This window comes from Sebastes fasciatus, chromosome 14 (genome assembly GCF_043250625.1).
Source record: "Sebastes fasciatus isolate fSebFas1 chromosome 14, fSebFas1.pri, whole genome shotgun sequence".
Taxonomy (NCBI): domain Eukaryota; kingdom Metazoa; phylum Chordata; class Actinopteri; order Perciformes; family Sebastidae; genus Sebastes; species Sebastes fasciatus.
In genome coordinates, this window is record NC_133808.1 from 7,756,719 (window position 1) to 7,770,975 (window position 14,257).

Genomic DNA, 14,257 nt, shown 5'->3' on the forward strand with positions numbered 1-14,257 from the left:
ATCCAACCAACTGTAATAAAGCCGATGGAGATATTTTGTAAAATGAAGGTCATGTGGACAGATTTGTTTTTTTAAAAGGAGGGGAAAATATCCCTTTTTTTTTTTAATATCTGTGTACGTGTAGACAGGGCCGTAGGGACTTTTGGAGCTGGTGCTGCTAACAACTTTCATTGGAAAAGAGTTGGCAACACTGGGCTGAGTTTTTAGGTTGGATCATTTTTAAAATGTAGCATAAACTTGCTGGTTTCTCCAATGTTACCTACCCAAGGTTTAATGTAATGACAGATTGTGATATACTGAGCAGTGCACATCGAGTTTCACACATCAGTGTTTTTCACCTCTTGTGATGAAACTCTTCATATGATGAACATCAGATTCATATGATGCATTTCTGCGGTTAGAATAAGCCAGAGGGTGGTTGCATGCAAGTTGATATTAACATCGTGACAATAAAAAAAAGTTTCCAACAAGATAGTGCACATTTAAAGAATCACATTACTCAGTCAGGTATAGAGCTCATGAATGGCGATCAGTAGTTAGTGCTGTACATAAAATGTCTTCAGGATGGAAGTCAGAATAGTTTGTGATCTTGAGTTGATAAGGTTCCACCTGAAAATAAATTACTGACAAATGTATTGTAGCTTAGCTATGTATTTGATCTAAAGCAGAATTAGATCTTCACATAAACATAGCCTATATTAAAATGTTCATACATGACTGGAGTATGCAAATGAATGTCGCTAAATAATCTTTGTTCAGCAGGATTTTAGTGGGGGTCTTTAATTTGCATCATTAATCTCCAAAGGTGACCACAGCTGGTGCCATAATGGAGGTCTGGTGGTCAATTGATTGTACTTGTGAAAAGTTATTTAAAGGAACAGTTCACCCAAAAATCTAAAATACATATTTTCCCTCTTACCTGTAGTGTTACTTATCATTCTAGATTGTTTTGGTGTGAGTTGCCGAGTGTTGGAGATATCTGGGATAGTATGATGGAACTAGATGGCTCTCGGCTCGTGGTGCTCAAAGCAATTTTGAAGCGAAAATATGTATTTATGATTTGGGGCTGAACTGTCCCTTTAAACCTGCATTGATCTTTTTTTTAAAGTTTTTAATTAAATGGAATCAAATGACACTTTCTTCTGGCTCATTGTATTGGTTGTACAGCCCCACAGTCAGATAAACCCACTGTAGTTCAATAGCTGCCCGCACCAAATGACAGCTAGCAAGCTAAAGACCCAAACGTTTTTCTTTAGAGTTGGTGGAGACCAAAAAGGAGATAAAAAAAGACAATATTTTATGAATATTAGATTTGTAAAGTGGCCAAATAAACAGCCTGCTGGATACGAAAATAGGTAAATGTTTGCGAACATGTTAGCCATGTCAGTCATTGTGTTTAATATTTGCTCTGTCCCTAGTGGCTAAACTTGATACAGTGAATGCAGTTTTAACCACTACGTTACAAAAGCAGATAATGTATGAAACAATTTGTTCTAATGTGTTTTTATGTGTAGATTATGGAAGAGTGGACAAAATCCTTGGTAGTGTCCACATAGTATGGACAATCCTATATATATCTACGCTGCTTTGTAAGAACATTTCAATGTATGTTAGGTGTAAGTTTATTCAAGTGATTACGCTCATCCGTTTCTGCAGCACAGAGGCAGAAACAACTCACAGTTAGAGCAGTTAGCTTAGGTAGCTAACAAGCATGGTTATGTCGTAGCAATGTAAGAATGCAGACTGGCCACTAACATTAGCTTAAACCGGGCCTACATGCATAGGCTTGTGTGCAACTCAGATGTGTTTATAAGATAGTGATGATTCAGGTAGCTATGAAAGTGCTACAGTAGCTAACCTGATATCACCAAAACCAAAAAATCATTCGTCGTTCACGTTTACTTCTCCGAAGGAAAACAAAAAAAAACGTCAGGGACAATAGTCTGTTTAACTCCAGTCTCATGAAACAGCAGAGTTGTACATTTTAGAAATTCAACCAGCTGCTCACAGCTGCAGCCAATGAGCTGCAGACCTCCAAAATGGCTGCCAGAAGGTTCATTACTACACCTGAAAGGCTACTCAGTATCTCAACGCCACACTGAGCCCAGGTGGAAGCCCACAACGCCAAGCTCACTTGTTGTCCAGCACTGAGCGTTTCATCCTGATACAGAGACGCCGTGTCCAAACTGTGGGATTTAGGGATCCTCCATGTGTGTGAGAGTGATAAATCCAACTGATTGATTGATTCCTTGCTTCAGGTTGACTCAGTCAGCTTCAGAAACTCTGAAATGGAAGATGTAGAGCGGAGTGAGATCTAGATGCAGAGCGGCGCCATGCCAGCAACATCCAAAGTATAACATCTGCCATATAAAGAAAGCTATAAATTGGTTTATACAGTATAATGCAATGTTTATTTGTTTATTTAGTCATCAGCTCTTTCCGCTGACTGCAGAGCACCTTAAATCATAGTTTATGGTGATTTCAATAGTTGCGTTGAAGTCAATTTAACATGTATCAGTTTCAGTCGTACTGCACGAGCAACTGTGGTTTATATGCAAATGAAAACAGACAACTTGTGACATGATGGCAGGGGGCAGGGATGATATTTGAAGAAAACCTGCCGCCCAGCATATTGATGTGAAGTTGCATCACTTTCCCCACACAAGTCAGCTGCCAAAGTTAAACAGACACCAGGTCTGATTCATAGTCTATAGATTGTGGGAATGCTGTGAATGTGTTATAATGTCGGACAGAGTATCAAACATTTACATGAGTGTATTTCTGTGAATAACACGGTCACACCCAAAGGCAACACAGAATCTTAAAAAAGTGCATTTTGCATCTGTGTGTGTGTGTGTGTGAGACGGTGCATCAAACTTGAGGCTGGTTTTTAACTCAAAAGCATATTTTGCGATCTACCGCACAGAGACACACACATACACACACACATACATGTGTTGTAAATGTCAGCGTTAATGTACTGTAGTGAGATGCAAATGATGTTTGGGAAACTTGTGTCAGTCATGTGTTTAGCTGCCATCATTAAGCTTACTTTCTGCTTAGTGGGGATGGAAATGAGCTTTCAGGACAGTGTAGCATTTAAAATGTAATTTTGAGGCAAACTGCACCGTTTTTACAAAGAAGTGAAATTGTTGCATTTCACTTCTTCATCTTTATAGCTACCAGTCACATTGACAGTTTTGAAAACCAAAGTTTGAATGTCTGACAAGCCTACTGGAAGCACATTCTACATTTATCTTTCTAAAATAAAAAGTTGAACTGCTGAACATCTTTTCAACTTTCATTGCACTTGCCAATGTAACCCTTACCCTAGTAATAAAAAATAAATCACTTGTTTCTAACTCGTGGAACAAACTGTGACCCTGATTTCCTGATTTTAGTTCCCAGAAGTCTTTTGACCTCAGCATTCAGTTAAAAGTTGACATGGGAACTGAATACAGTATTCCTTTGTATTTTCCGAGGCTGGAGCATTGACTGTATAAAATATGAATGTAGTCTCCTTGACATCACCCACTCTTCTTTCTGAAGAGCCATTGTGAAGCTCAAAGTGGATGGCTCCAGCCTAACTCCCGGCTAATCCAAAAATGGGCAAAGAGGTGGATCGTGGGTGCACATTTGTTATCTGTTCAAAATGTACCTTAAAGGGAGATTTGTCAAGTATTTAGTACTCGTATCAACATAGGAGTGGTACTGCATTTAGAATAGAAAATATGCTCAAATCATAACATGGCAAACTGCAGCCCAACAGGCAACAACAGCTGTCAGTGTGTCAGTGTGCTAACTTCATTTCTCAGCACCGGAGGTTGCCACTTTGGCTGGAGCTCCAAGTTAATTATGTGGAAAATTGTCAATTTTAATTGAAAGGGTCAATTTGGCTTTCAGAGGAAATAACCTGAAGATCATTCCTGTAGTTTTTTTGTATCCTATCAAGAAGGAACTTCTCAGTGTAATACTGGATTATAAAGTTAGAGAATGAAAATGTGAACACTGGAAAAGCATGATGATGAGTGGACACAAAACATAACATTGTTTTTGGCCTGAAGTTTTCTCAAATGTGTCACTTAAATAAACCTGCTCCAATGTGTCTTACAGTTGGCGAGCTGAAGTCTTGTCTGCTCTTTCTGTTGGCTCGGAGTGGCTCGTGTTTTCGTTTTGATATAGGTCAACTTCTTTGGTTCCATCCCACCTGGAAAAATAGCACAGAATGGAACTCATTTCAGAGGTTTTTCGCAGCAGTCAAACTTTATTCTCTCTCCTGTCAAAAAGAGGAGTCAAATGTGGAGTTAGGAGAAGAGAGTGACACTGACAGGCTGACATCTGGCATCTTCAAAGAGATTATGATTATCACTCTGGATTTAAAGCGACGGGACATCTGAACACTAAAGGAGCAGCGACTGATGTCTTGAAAGATGACAGATGTGTAATTCTGACTCTAAAAGTGACAACCACCTCGCCGAACTGAAACACTGCGCAAATGAAGCTAGAGTTTAGTTCGCTAGATATGGAGTGACAGTTTAGGTTGCTTAAATCAAACAGCCAAAAGTATTCACTGTGTGTCAGAAGAAATGACAGACATTTAAATATGCATCTCACCAAAAAAACATTCGGTCTGATGTAAGGTTCAATCGGCACTGTCTCTGGGTTGAGAAGGGCTTCAGTGTCAGATAGGCCTACTCTTTTCCAATCCAACCCAACAACTTAGCAAAACATGTAGAATTAACGGTTTGCTAAAACAGCAATTTTCCAATCATAGTTTAGCAACCACAACAGTACGGCAGGCCTGTCGAGCTTTGGTTTCTCCACATATAAGCGGTGCACATGCGGCTGTAGAAACAGTGATACTGTACATCCACAGAGGCTTGTATCGTTTTATTTAGCCTATTTTTGGGGTTATGGGATTAGAAAAAAGGTCTCCTTCCCAGCAGATTCACTTTGTATTTCATGGGAGCTGGTCCGTGCTACAATATCAGAGTTTAGGAGTTAACATTAACAACTTTTTATTCGATTTTGTTAAAGTTTACACTTTACAAGATAGCGCTACCTTCAGAAAACACATTGGTTAGTCGCGCTCATCCTGGAATAGTGGGGCGGCATGGCAGACATTTTTCAAAATGACCACCGGCGGTTGGTCAAACTTTCCTATCCCGTTGGATCCACATGTAATAATGGACATAATCTAGATCCTAGTAACCCTGAGAACCAAATGAAATAGTCCCTCACAATTCTATGGACTTTTACAAAGTAATTGGTCATTTCTTAATATTATAATTTGATGTAGCCTAGTGTCGTGAATCAGTAAAAACAGTCCTCGTATTATTATTTTGTCAGATGGTGGATACTAGAGCAAACGTTGTTTTTATGCTTCTGCGCCAGTGACAGCCATGGCCAGAGGCATTATGTTTGTGGGGTGTCTGTCCGTTCCTTCCGTCAGTCCGTCTGTCCATCTGATTCTCAGAAATGTGAATATTTCAGGAGCGCCTGGAGAGAATTTCTTTAAATGTGGCACAAACATCCACTTGGACACAAGGATGAACTGATTACATTTTGGTGATCAGAGGTCAAAGGTCAAGGTCACTATGACCTCACAAAACACGTTTGATGACATTTTGTACAGACATGGATGTAAACTGCAACTTGACTGGTTGGCGGAGGCATACAACTGCAAGGCCGTAATTCTAGGTTTTATTTTGAAAAGTACTGAAGCACATAAGTAACATTGTTGACGTCTCGGAACGGAATTTATTGAATATAGGACGTTCTTTCTGACTGGTGGTGCATGGCCGTTCTTAGTTGGTGGTTAATTCTGATAATGAACAGGACTCCGGCAGGCTAGCTAGTAGCTAGTTACACAACCCCGTGCAGTCGGCGTCCAACTTCTTAGAGGAACAAGTGCCGTTCAGCCACACGATATTGAGCAATAAGTGTGGGGCGTTGTGGGGTGAGGAGTTAAATTATTATTACCTTACTTTGTAATAAAAGATATTTTTCACTTTAACTTTAGAAATAATATTTGTGGTGCTGAAAACATGGAATCAGCAGCTTGGGGTTGGCCAAAGTGTTCGATGACAGTAACCGCTAAGAGCCATTTTGGAATATGGCTACCATGGTCATCAGAATGCCAATCTGCAATGGCCCAATATCCAGATTTCTTCTACATATATTAAGCTATATGAAGTAAATTTGGCGCTTTTATCACAAAATGAACAATAAGTTTTCTCTGCCGCCCCACTAGAAGCCGTTTCTCATGTAATGGTAAAAGTAAAGGCTACAAGCCAAAACACGTTAGTCTGACACTAAAGTTGTTTCTATAGGCTACCGGCCCTTTACAAGTGTTGATGGAGTTTTCACCTCTTCAGACTTATTCTCGTTCTCCATGCACCTTGGAGGTGGACAAATAAATAAATGACAAATAAAGCATATGTCTTATGTAACCTATAGCAGCCTTTCTAACATCAGCTGGCGAGGATGTTGACTCTATGTGTTGGACATGTAGCTTTAGCCTCAGTATGATAGCAAAATATCAAATTTAAAAATTACTGCAAATTGTGAGTCATAATCAGTTATTACTGTAAACTGCATATGTGCCGTATGAGAATGGAAAGCTTGACAGGCATATAGCAACTAGCTTTCCAGGCTGTGACATTTTCAATAAATCTTTTTTTTTTTTTTTTTTATGCAACCACAACATGACTCGTGGTGAACTACTCTGTGAATATACACTTATGCACATAGCCTATGCACTTCTAAGTAAGATTGAATGGGAACAGATTGCCAATCACTTTCAAATAATACAGTCAATCAAGCGAGTAACAGCTGCTTTAACTGAACACCAACTTATTTAGTGTACATATGTTCATCTCCCCATACAGTCCTTCTGAAACCCTGCAGATGAAAATATATAGTATGTGTGTGGTGAAAATGACACATTACGCAAAGTGCATCCTTCCTCTTGACAGTGAAAATTAGTGTTTTCTTTGGCACATGCTGTGTGATTAGCATACTGAGCAGGCCATGTTTACACTGCATGAAAGCTATCAGTGTAGTGATGAAGGCTCTGGTTGTTGTAATGACACACCAAGATCACTGCAGCTTTCGGTAGTCATGTAGTCTATTACAGTATTTGTAGCTATACAATGCATTAACGCAACCGACATTTCAGAGGTTGTAGCAGGCTCAGTTTTAAAGCTAGAGTGAAAATCCTGTCATTATATGAAACTAAAAAACCTAAGGAATCCATTGGTACCAACCATGTCATACTAGCATGTCACGGATGATGTTAAATAATGCCCAAATTTTAGCGAGGGAAAAACTATCATGACCATTCACAAAGGGGTCCCTTGACCTCTAACCTCAAGATATGTGAATGAAAATGGGTTCTATTGGTACCCACGAGTCTCCTCTTTACAGACATGCCCACTTTATGATAATCACATGCAGTTTGGGGCAAGTCATAGTCAAGTCAGCACACTGACACACTGACAGCTGTTGTTGCCTGTTGGACTTGAGTTTGCCATGTTATGATTTCAGCATATTTTTAATATATTTCAAATTTTTAATATTGTTTTACGCTAAATGCAGTACCTGTGAAGGTTTCTGGACAATATTTGTTATTGTTTTGTGTTGTAAATTTGATTTCCAATGATAAATATTTACATACCTACATACATACATACATTCGCATAAAGCAAGCATATTTGCCCTTAAATACTTGACAAATCTCCCTTAAAGGTACATTTTGAACAGATAAAAATGTGTGATTAATTTGCGAGTAAACGTGATTAAATATTTGAATCGATTTACAGCCCTAATCATATCCTCATCTCATAGGAAGGCATATAAATAGCATGACATTTTAAGGACATTCCGCGTCTCACGATAACGCATTTTAGGCTTTTTAACACTCCACGTCATTAACAAAACCACTTAGGTTTAGGAAAAACATCATAAAATAAGTATGTAGGCTAAGTAAAAAAAGTACGGAAAACACGTCACAAATACAGTATAACCCTATGTAACAAGCAGTCTTTCTCACTTTTTATTCTACGTCACTAGCTCTGAGCGTAGCATATTTACGCGGATGTGTTTACATTGCAGTCAATACAGACTACATGCGGTCAAATGACACGCCAAAAGCAAGAACACCGTTGTTATTGCACGCAAAATTACTTACAAATCGCTGTGTCATTCATACGTCATTCATATATTTGGTGAGACTGGGCTGGGTATCAATACAAATATATTTTTTATCCTAACTTTTAATTTTTGATCTATGAGATGAATGCAGGAGTGCAGTGGAAGAGCTTTAGGGTTAGTAAACTGCATCTTCAGAGCGGTTTTAGAAGCAGCAGATATAGGCCTACATCTAGCAAAACCCCTCCGAACCTCACAGAACAAAAAATGAAAGAGATATAGAATAAAATACAAAAATGTTATTTTATGAGACCAGATGAGTCCACAGCACTAAAAGGAGAAAACCCTTTGAGCACCATCCTTACTTCTGCAGTCCACACGCCATGCCTCTTGCTGGAACTTTACTGTACCTGGTGGTGGTCTGGGTAGCCTGCTCTGGGTATCACGCACACTGGCAGAGGTCACAATGGGTTCAGACTGGGGTTGGATAGGCTGGAGGAAGGCCACAGTAGGGAAAGGCACTGACTGGATATGGGTCATGGAGAAGTCGGAGAGGGAGTTTGGCACCCCTGCATGGCTGCTGTCCTTAAAGCTGGAGGGTATTCTCCAACGGGGTAATGGGGAAGGAGACACGTCCTCGCTGGAGGAACCGGGGACACTGGGAGGACTGAGGGACTGTTCTGGGGTTGATGAGGATTTGGGGAGGAGTTGCAGGATGGAGGAGAAGAAGGAACAGGATTCAGGAAGGGGGATGGTCCCAATTCCACTGTCCAACGTTCGCATCTTGCAGCCGGAGCCTGCGGCACAAGGAGAACAGTTGAAGTGGCTCAGGGTCGTGGGAAAGAGGGAGAACAACAGGAATGACACAACAGGGTAACCATGGTTGAAGTGGCGCTAAAGAAACCTTTAAAATATATGCACACTACATATTACTACTTTATATCACACACATATGATAATTGACTGTCTATTCATATGTCCTACACTAAGCTACTCCATGTGGAGAATAAACTGTTCCTCATTCTGATGGATAAAGTGCTAGAAATGATAAATGAAGATCTGGCTTCGATTCAACTGTTATCAGGCAATTAAATAGGCGTTATGAGTCGCTATAAGCACCATAGATGTGGGTCATTAGGGGCCTACTATGCCTACTACGTTGTGAAAGTGAAAGTGAAACTTAAAAGCAACACGTTCTAACACGTTGTAAAACTGAATGAAACGTCACGTTTTGAACACAAACAAAAAGGCTTCTTTAGGTTTAGGCAATAAAACTACAACTTCTTAAGTTTAGGCAAAAAAAAAAATACAACTTCTTTAGGTTTAGGCAACAAAATTACAACTCCTTCAGGTTCCGGAAAAAAACAACAACACTTAGTTAAGTTAACGGAAAAACATTGTGTTTTGGGTTCAAATAACGATGAACACAAAGACAACTACATATTGTTTGTTTCACACAGGATGCAAACTCCCATCCATCATCCTCGACGTCCACCCCTGATGGAGTTTCACAGTGCTATTGCGCCTCACTTCCGTTTCTGCCCCTGTCATAATAACTACGGTCGCTAGAGGTCGCTGACGTGTTCTTTTATACCTTCTTTTGGTGATCTACCATGTGAATAGATGATAAAACCTATGAGTGGGTGTAGTAGGCCTCTATTGACCCACATCTATGGGGCTTCTAGCGACTGATAACACCGATTTAATAGCCTGACAACAGACTAATCAGCTGCTGAATCGGTGAAAGAGCTTTCACTATCATATGAGGGCAGCTTTACCAATCAAAAAAGAATGGATCTTCTCTGTGTTATCATATGATTGTTTCCCTGATGCCTCCTTGTTATTCCTGCCACATTATCCTGACTGTTTGAGCTCTAAACAGCTGAATTTAGTTTTGTGTTTTGGTCATTTCAAAGCAGACATGCAATAAATGGTTAGTCTGTTATGTTTTTTTCCACTCACACTTGGCAATGGTTTCCTCTTAAAAGCCAATTTGAAAAATGTTGTTTCAGGTCAATCTAATTACATATAAGTGTGAGGTTGGGTAATGATTTTGCTAATTACACCATACATGTAGCCCTGCCACAGAGGATGACTGGGCCAATGCAAATCAAGCCCACTTGAACCACTGCTTTGTATTGCAGATACAGCTTAATGGGTGTGTGACTACTCGCATGCATTGATCACACTGTGAATATGAAATGCACGGAATGGCATATGAGATGAAACTTAAATACACTCCGAATGTGTGTATTTTATTTGCAACATATCGAACATAACTGTCAGACACACACAGTTATGTTGTATGGGATGTTTCTCAACTTTGAGATTAAAGATGCAGAGTTTTACATTTTCAATCAAAAGTCTGACATTGTGCTTCCAGAATTACACATAATAACACAACCTTGAAGCTTTGTGTATTTCAAATATGTGGAGTTTGTATCATTTACATTGCAGTTCAGCCACATTTGGATCAGAGATTCATCTAGTTTTCAAAACAATTCTTCGAGTAGAAATCTAAAAAAATAACAAGATGTATCACAGCAGGCATCCGTCCAGTGCGCACAAAATCAAAATAAGAAAAGATATCCTTTAGCTGTTGTCATGCAGGCTCGTGTTTTAATATGTACCCCATGGCAGGAACCTGCAGGCAATCTCACACTGGAGCAAAGGCAACAGCTGCTCCCCCTTTATTAATTAAGGCGTGCACACATGAGACGTTACACCCCTTCTGGGCTACAGGCTCATTTTTCTTCACTTTTTTCTTATTTCATTTTTAAACTAGAGTGCTCAAATTAATTGAGTTTTTCCAAATGTGTCACATTGCAAGAAAATGTGGGTAAGGTAAAAGTAAAAAATTACAAATAAAGTTGAAGCTATCTGTTGCCATAGAAATGCAGTCTTAGGCTATGAAAACACAGAAACATGCAGTATTACAGGATCAGTTTTATGTATACTAGACAAGTTGCCATCTACTCACATCATATTACAAAATGAGTTGCAAAGGTCAGTGCAGCATTAAAAACATCTCACTAACGCAGAATAGATTTATTTAGAGCATGAGTTACGGATACATCATGGCAATTTCACTAACTGTGGACGGGGGCAGCAGGAAAATGTATTTTAGCCACCTACAGTAATTGAAAGGCCCACCTTAAAAATCAATATGAGTTTAAGTGTACGCTATATTTAGAATATTTTCACTGCTTTATCTTGCCGTAAGGCAGCCCTTTCCGATGGGGAACTCAAGCTGTTGTATCCATCTATGCTTTACCAAAGCCACCAGACTCCATTGAAAAAAAACAGTAATTTTTACCTTGCAATACGAAATTTGCTGGTCTACCGCTGCCTCGATCAGTTAGTTTGTTTGTGTAATTGTGTTTACACTTGTAATGTTGGTGAATCCGAACTAACCAAAAATCACAAAATAACACAAACAAACTAACTGATGGAGGCAGTGGTAGACGAGCATCCCCCGTGTCCTGCAAGGTAAAATTACAGTTTTTTCAATGGAGTCTGGTGGCTTTGAAGAGAGCACAGAAAACATCTTCAGTTCCCCGTCGGAAAAATAGACTGTATAGCTGTTTCACGGCAAGGTAAACTGGCAAAAATATTCTAAATATAGCTTACACTTAAACTGATATTAATTTTTTTAGGGTGACCTTTCCTATAGGTGGTTAAACGCTGTTACTCCTGTCTGCTTCTCCAAAGTGGGGCGTGCCAACCGTCATCTACTGTAGGTAATACACTGACTATGCATAAGTACCTCATACAATCCCCCCACACCAGAACTATCCCTTTAAGTGTCTGTTAGTGAAGCAACGCTTGAGATGAAAATGGCTTTTTTTAACCTGTTGTAAACAAGAACAAATAATTGAATTGAGAGGACAGAGAACAGACATTATTGATTCGTTTGGTCTTAAGTTGGAAGTTAACAAGAAGCCGCTGTGACACAGTCTTCCCTGAGAAGGCAGAATCACAGAGGTTGAGAAATGATTGGTTTCAACAAGCCTTTAACATGAGGTAGTTGTCCTCCTCACATCTCCTCTCTGTTATACCAAGCTCAATCAATAACTGCTCCATGTCACAAGACAACACTGCAGTAATGATCCTCTGTGTTATTACTTGGCCAGGGTATGTGTTGATTGACAGCTGAGCTGGCAGGAGCACGGAGACATAATGTAACCAAACTGACTTTTTTTCTCAAAGGGGTGCACAAGACGTATAATTTACTGTACACAGGAGATCTGTATATCGCATGCAATTTAATTTTAAAATGACCTTTAAAATAAGAGAGAAGAAGTCTAATTTGATGAGCTGCTGCCTTCAAATGTAACGCGTGAGCTCGTGGTTACGACAATATGCCAGGCTCTGAAGTGGTTAAGTTGTGAGAGCACCGCTGCTAGCACAGGCGCCGGAATAGGGTGGACAACAAGACCATTGTGTAGCCTAATTCAAATTAAATAAAAGTGATCTGACATCCAGTCCGCCACAGTTTCACAATGGGACGAAAATATTTTGACACTTCTCAACGAGTGGGTTCTACGCAGTCTGCCGGGGGATTCAACTCCATCGCATCTCATTTCTTCCGGTGCACCGGCTTTAGGTCGGCTTGGAAAGGCCCGGGCTGTCAACCGGGGACTGTCTTCAGTGCATCAGGGGTCTGCAGGGATGTAGGCAACCCAGCCGTCTTGAACACGGACCCTGTCTCATTAACCATGCTTTGTGGGTGGGACATTTTGCCGTGTCATCATCATTCATACAACTAATGTGTTTATGAATAAATCGTTTACTAGAACACAAAGTTCTTCAGTGATCTAGCCACTTCAGTTTGCTCTCAAAGTACACCAGATTGATGCATTTAACTTCAAAATGTCCCCCCCCACTTCAAAACTCGTCCTGGTGCTGCTGGCTGCTAGGCGTCTAGATGCCACTGAGGCTAACAATTTAGCAAGTGGTTTACATAATGCAGGAAATGCAAAGGCATAATAACAGAGGAAAGAGATGAGGCCATTGGACATATCAACATTTTCCTCAGAGATATTATAAAATTCCGAAGAAAAACTCTATACGACTAAAATTATTATGCACCAAAAAATGAACTCAACACAGTTGACACAACCTCATTTGAAGGCAGCATACCACAGTGCCAGATGTACAAATGTAGCCTAGTTTCTCAGTATAGTGTGAAAGTACAGATATTATTTTAATGTTGTTTTTTGTTTGACTCACCTTATTTAAAGCATCAAGCTGAAAACTACTCTGCCAACTCTACATGAGGCCCAACAAGTTTATACCAAGTCTGGATGGTAAAATTCAGCTCACAGCTGAAGGCAAAGTTAATTCACTCAGCAGTGGCTTGGATGAGCGTGCTTAGCTGGTGCAGCTCTGAAATTTTAATGAGGTGATTAACCCCTGAGGGCAGGCGTCCGCCAGTATCAAACATGCTTGATATTTGCATCGCCTTGCCGATGGTGTCACTCTGTCCAATGATTTCAGCAGGGTCTGTCACCTGAGCGATGTGGAGAGTTTTATCTGCAGCTATTTTTAAATTAGTAAGTGACTGCAATGAAAGTTTTGTTTCCTGTCTAGTTTGACTCTCTGTCTCTCTTTTTTGTCTAGATTGCCACCTCTAGTTTCAACTAGGTAGTAAGTGGAAAAGAGCTCATGTGTGTGGGTCGGACTGAGCGAGAGAGATCACATCTGCACCAAAGTGTCATTGAGCGGCAAGTCGACCCAAGCCAAATGGACCTGGAGTGTTTTGGGATACTTTCTGGTCCAAAGTTTTGGACGCAATCCAAAACAGACAGGTGGAAACCCTACCCAAACCTGATGCGCATAAATTGATTTTCAATAAGAGACCTGTTTCAATACACCCAAGGTTAATTAGAACCGATCGGAAAGGGACCCAAGGACAGTCGATCCCGATCTGAATAGACCGGATAATTAGATCCAAAATGTGGTTGAACCGAATGGACCCATATGGGGGAAAAAAAACAATACTGGCAGCAGCAATAGAGTGCTCCAGGGATGACGTATTTTTTAGGCCAACCAGGAAGTAAACGTCGCCCTGGGTTCCTTCAATCAAAAGCCATTGGGATTTTTC

General features: G+C 40.1%; 1 protein-coding gene across 3 annotated transcripts in view; it reads right to left on the reverse strand.

The window, feature by feature from the left end:
* Nucleotides 1-1,108: 1,108 nt before the first annotated feature.
* LOC141782281 (nck-associated protein 5-like) overlaps nucleotides 1,109-14,257 on the reverse strand; it is an 80,376-nt gene continuing 67,227 nt past the window's right edge. The window contains exons 12-14 of one of the 3 annotated variants that reach the window (XM_074658422.1): nucleotides 8,562-8,948; nucleotides 4,112-4,207; nucleotides 1,109-2,283 (exon numbers count right to left, since the gene is read on the reverse strand). In XM_074658422.1, the coding sequence (XP_074514523.1) occupies nucleotides 2,282-2,283; nucleotides 4,112-4,207; nucleotides 8,562-8,948 (485 nt within the window). In that variant the 3' untranslated portion in view covers nucleotides 1,109-2,281. Of the gene's footprint in view, nucleotides 2,284-4,111; nucleotides 4,208-8,561; nucleotides 8,949-14,257 lie in introns of those variants that run through there. The other 2 variants (XM_074658423.1, XM_074658424.1) reach the window with 2 other exon arrangements.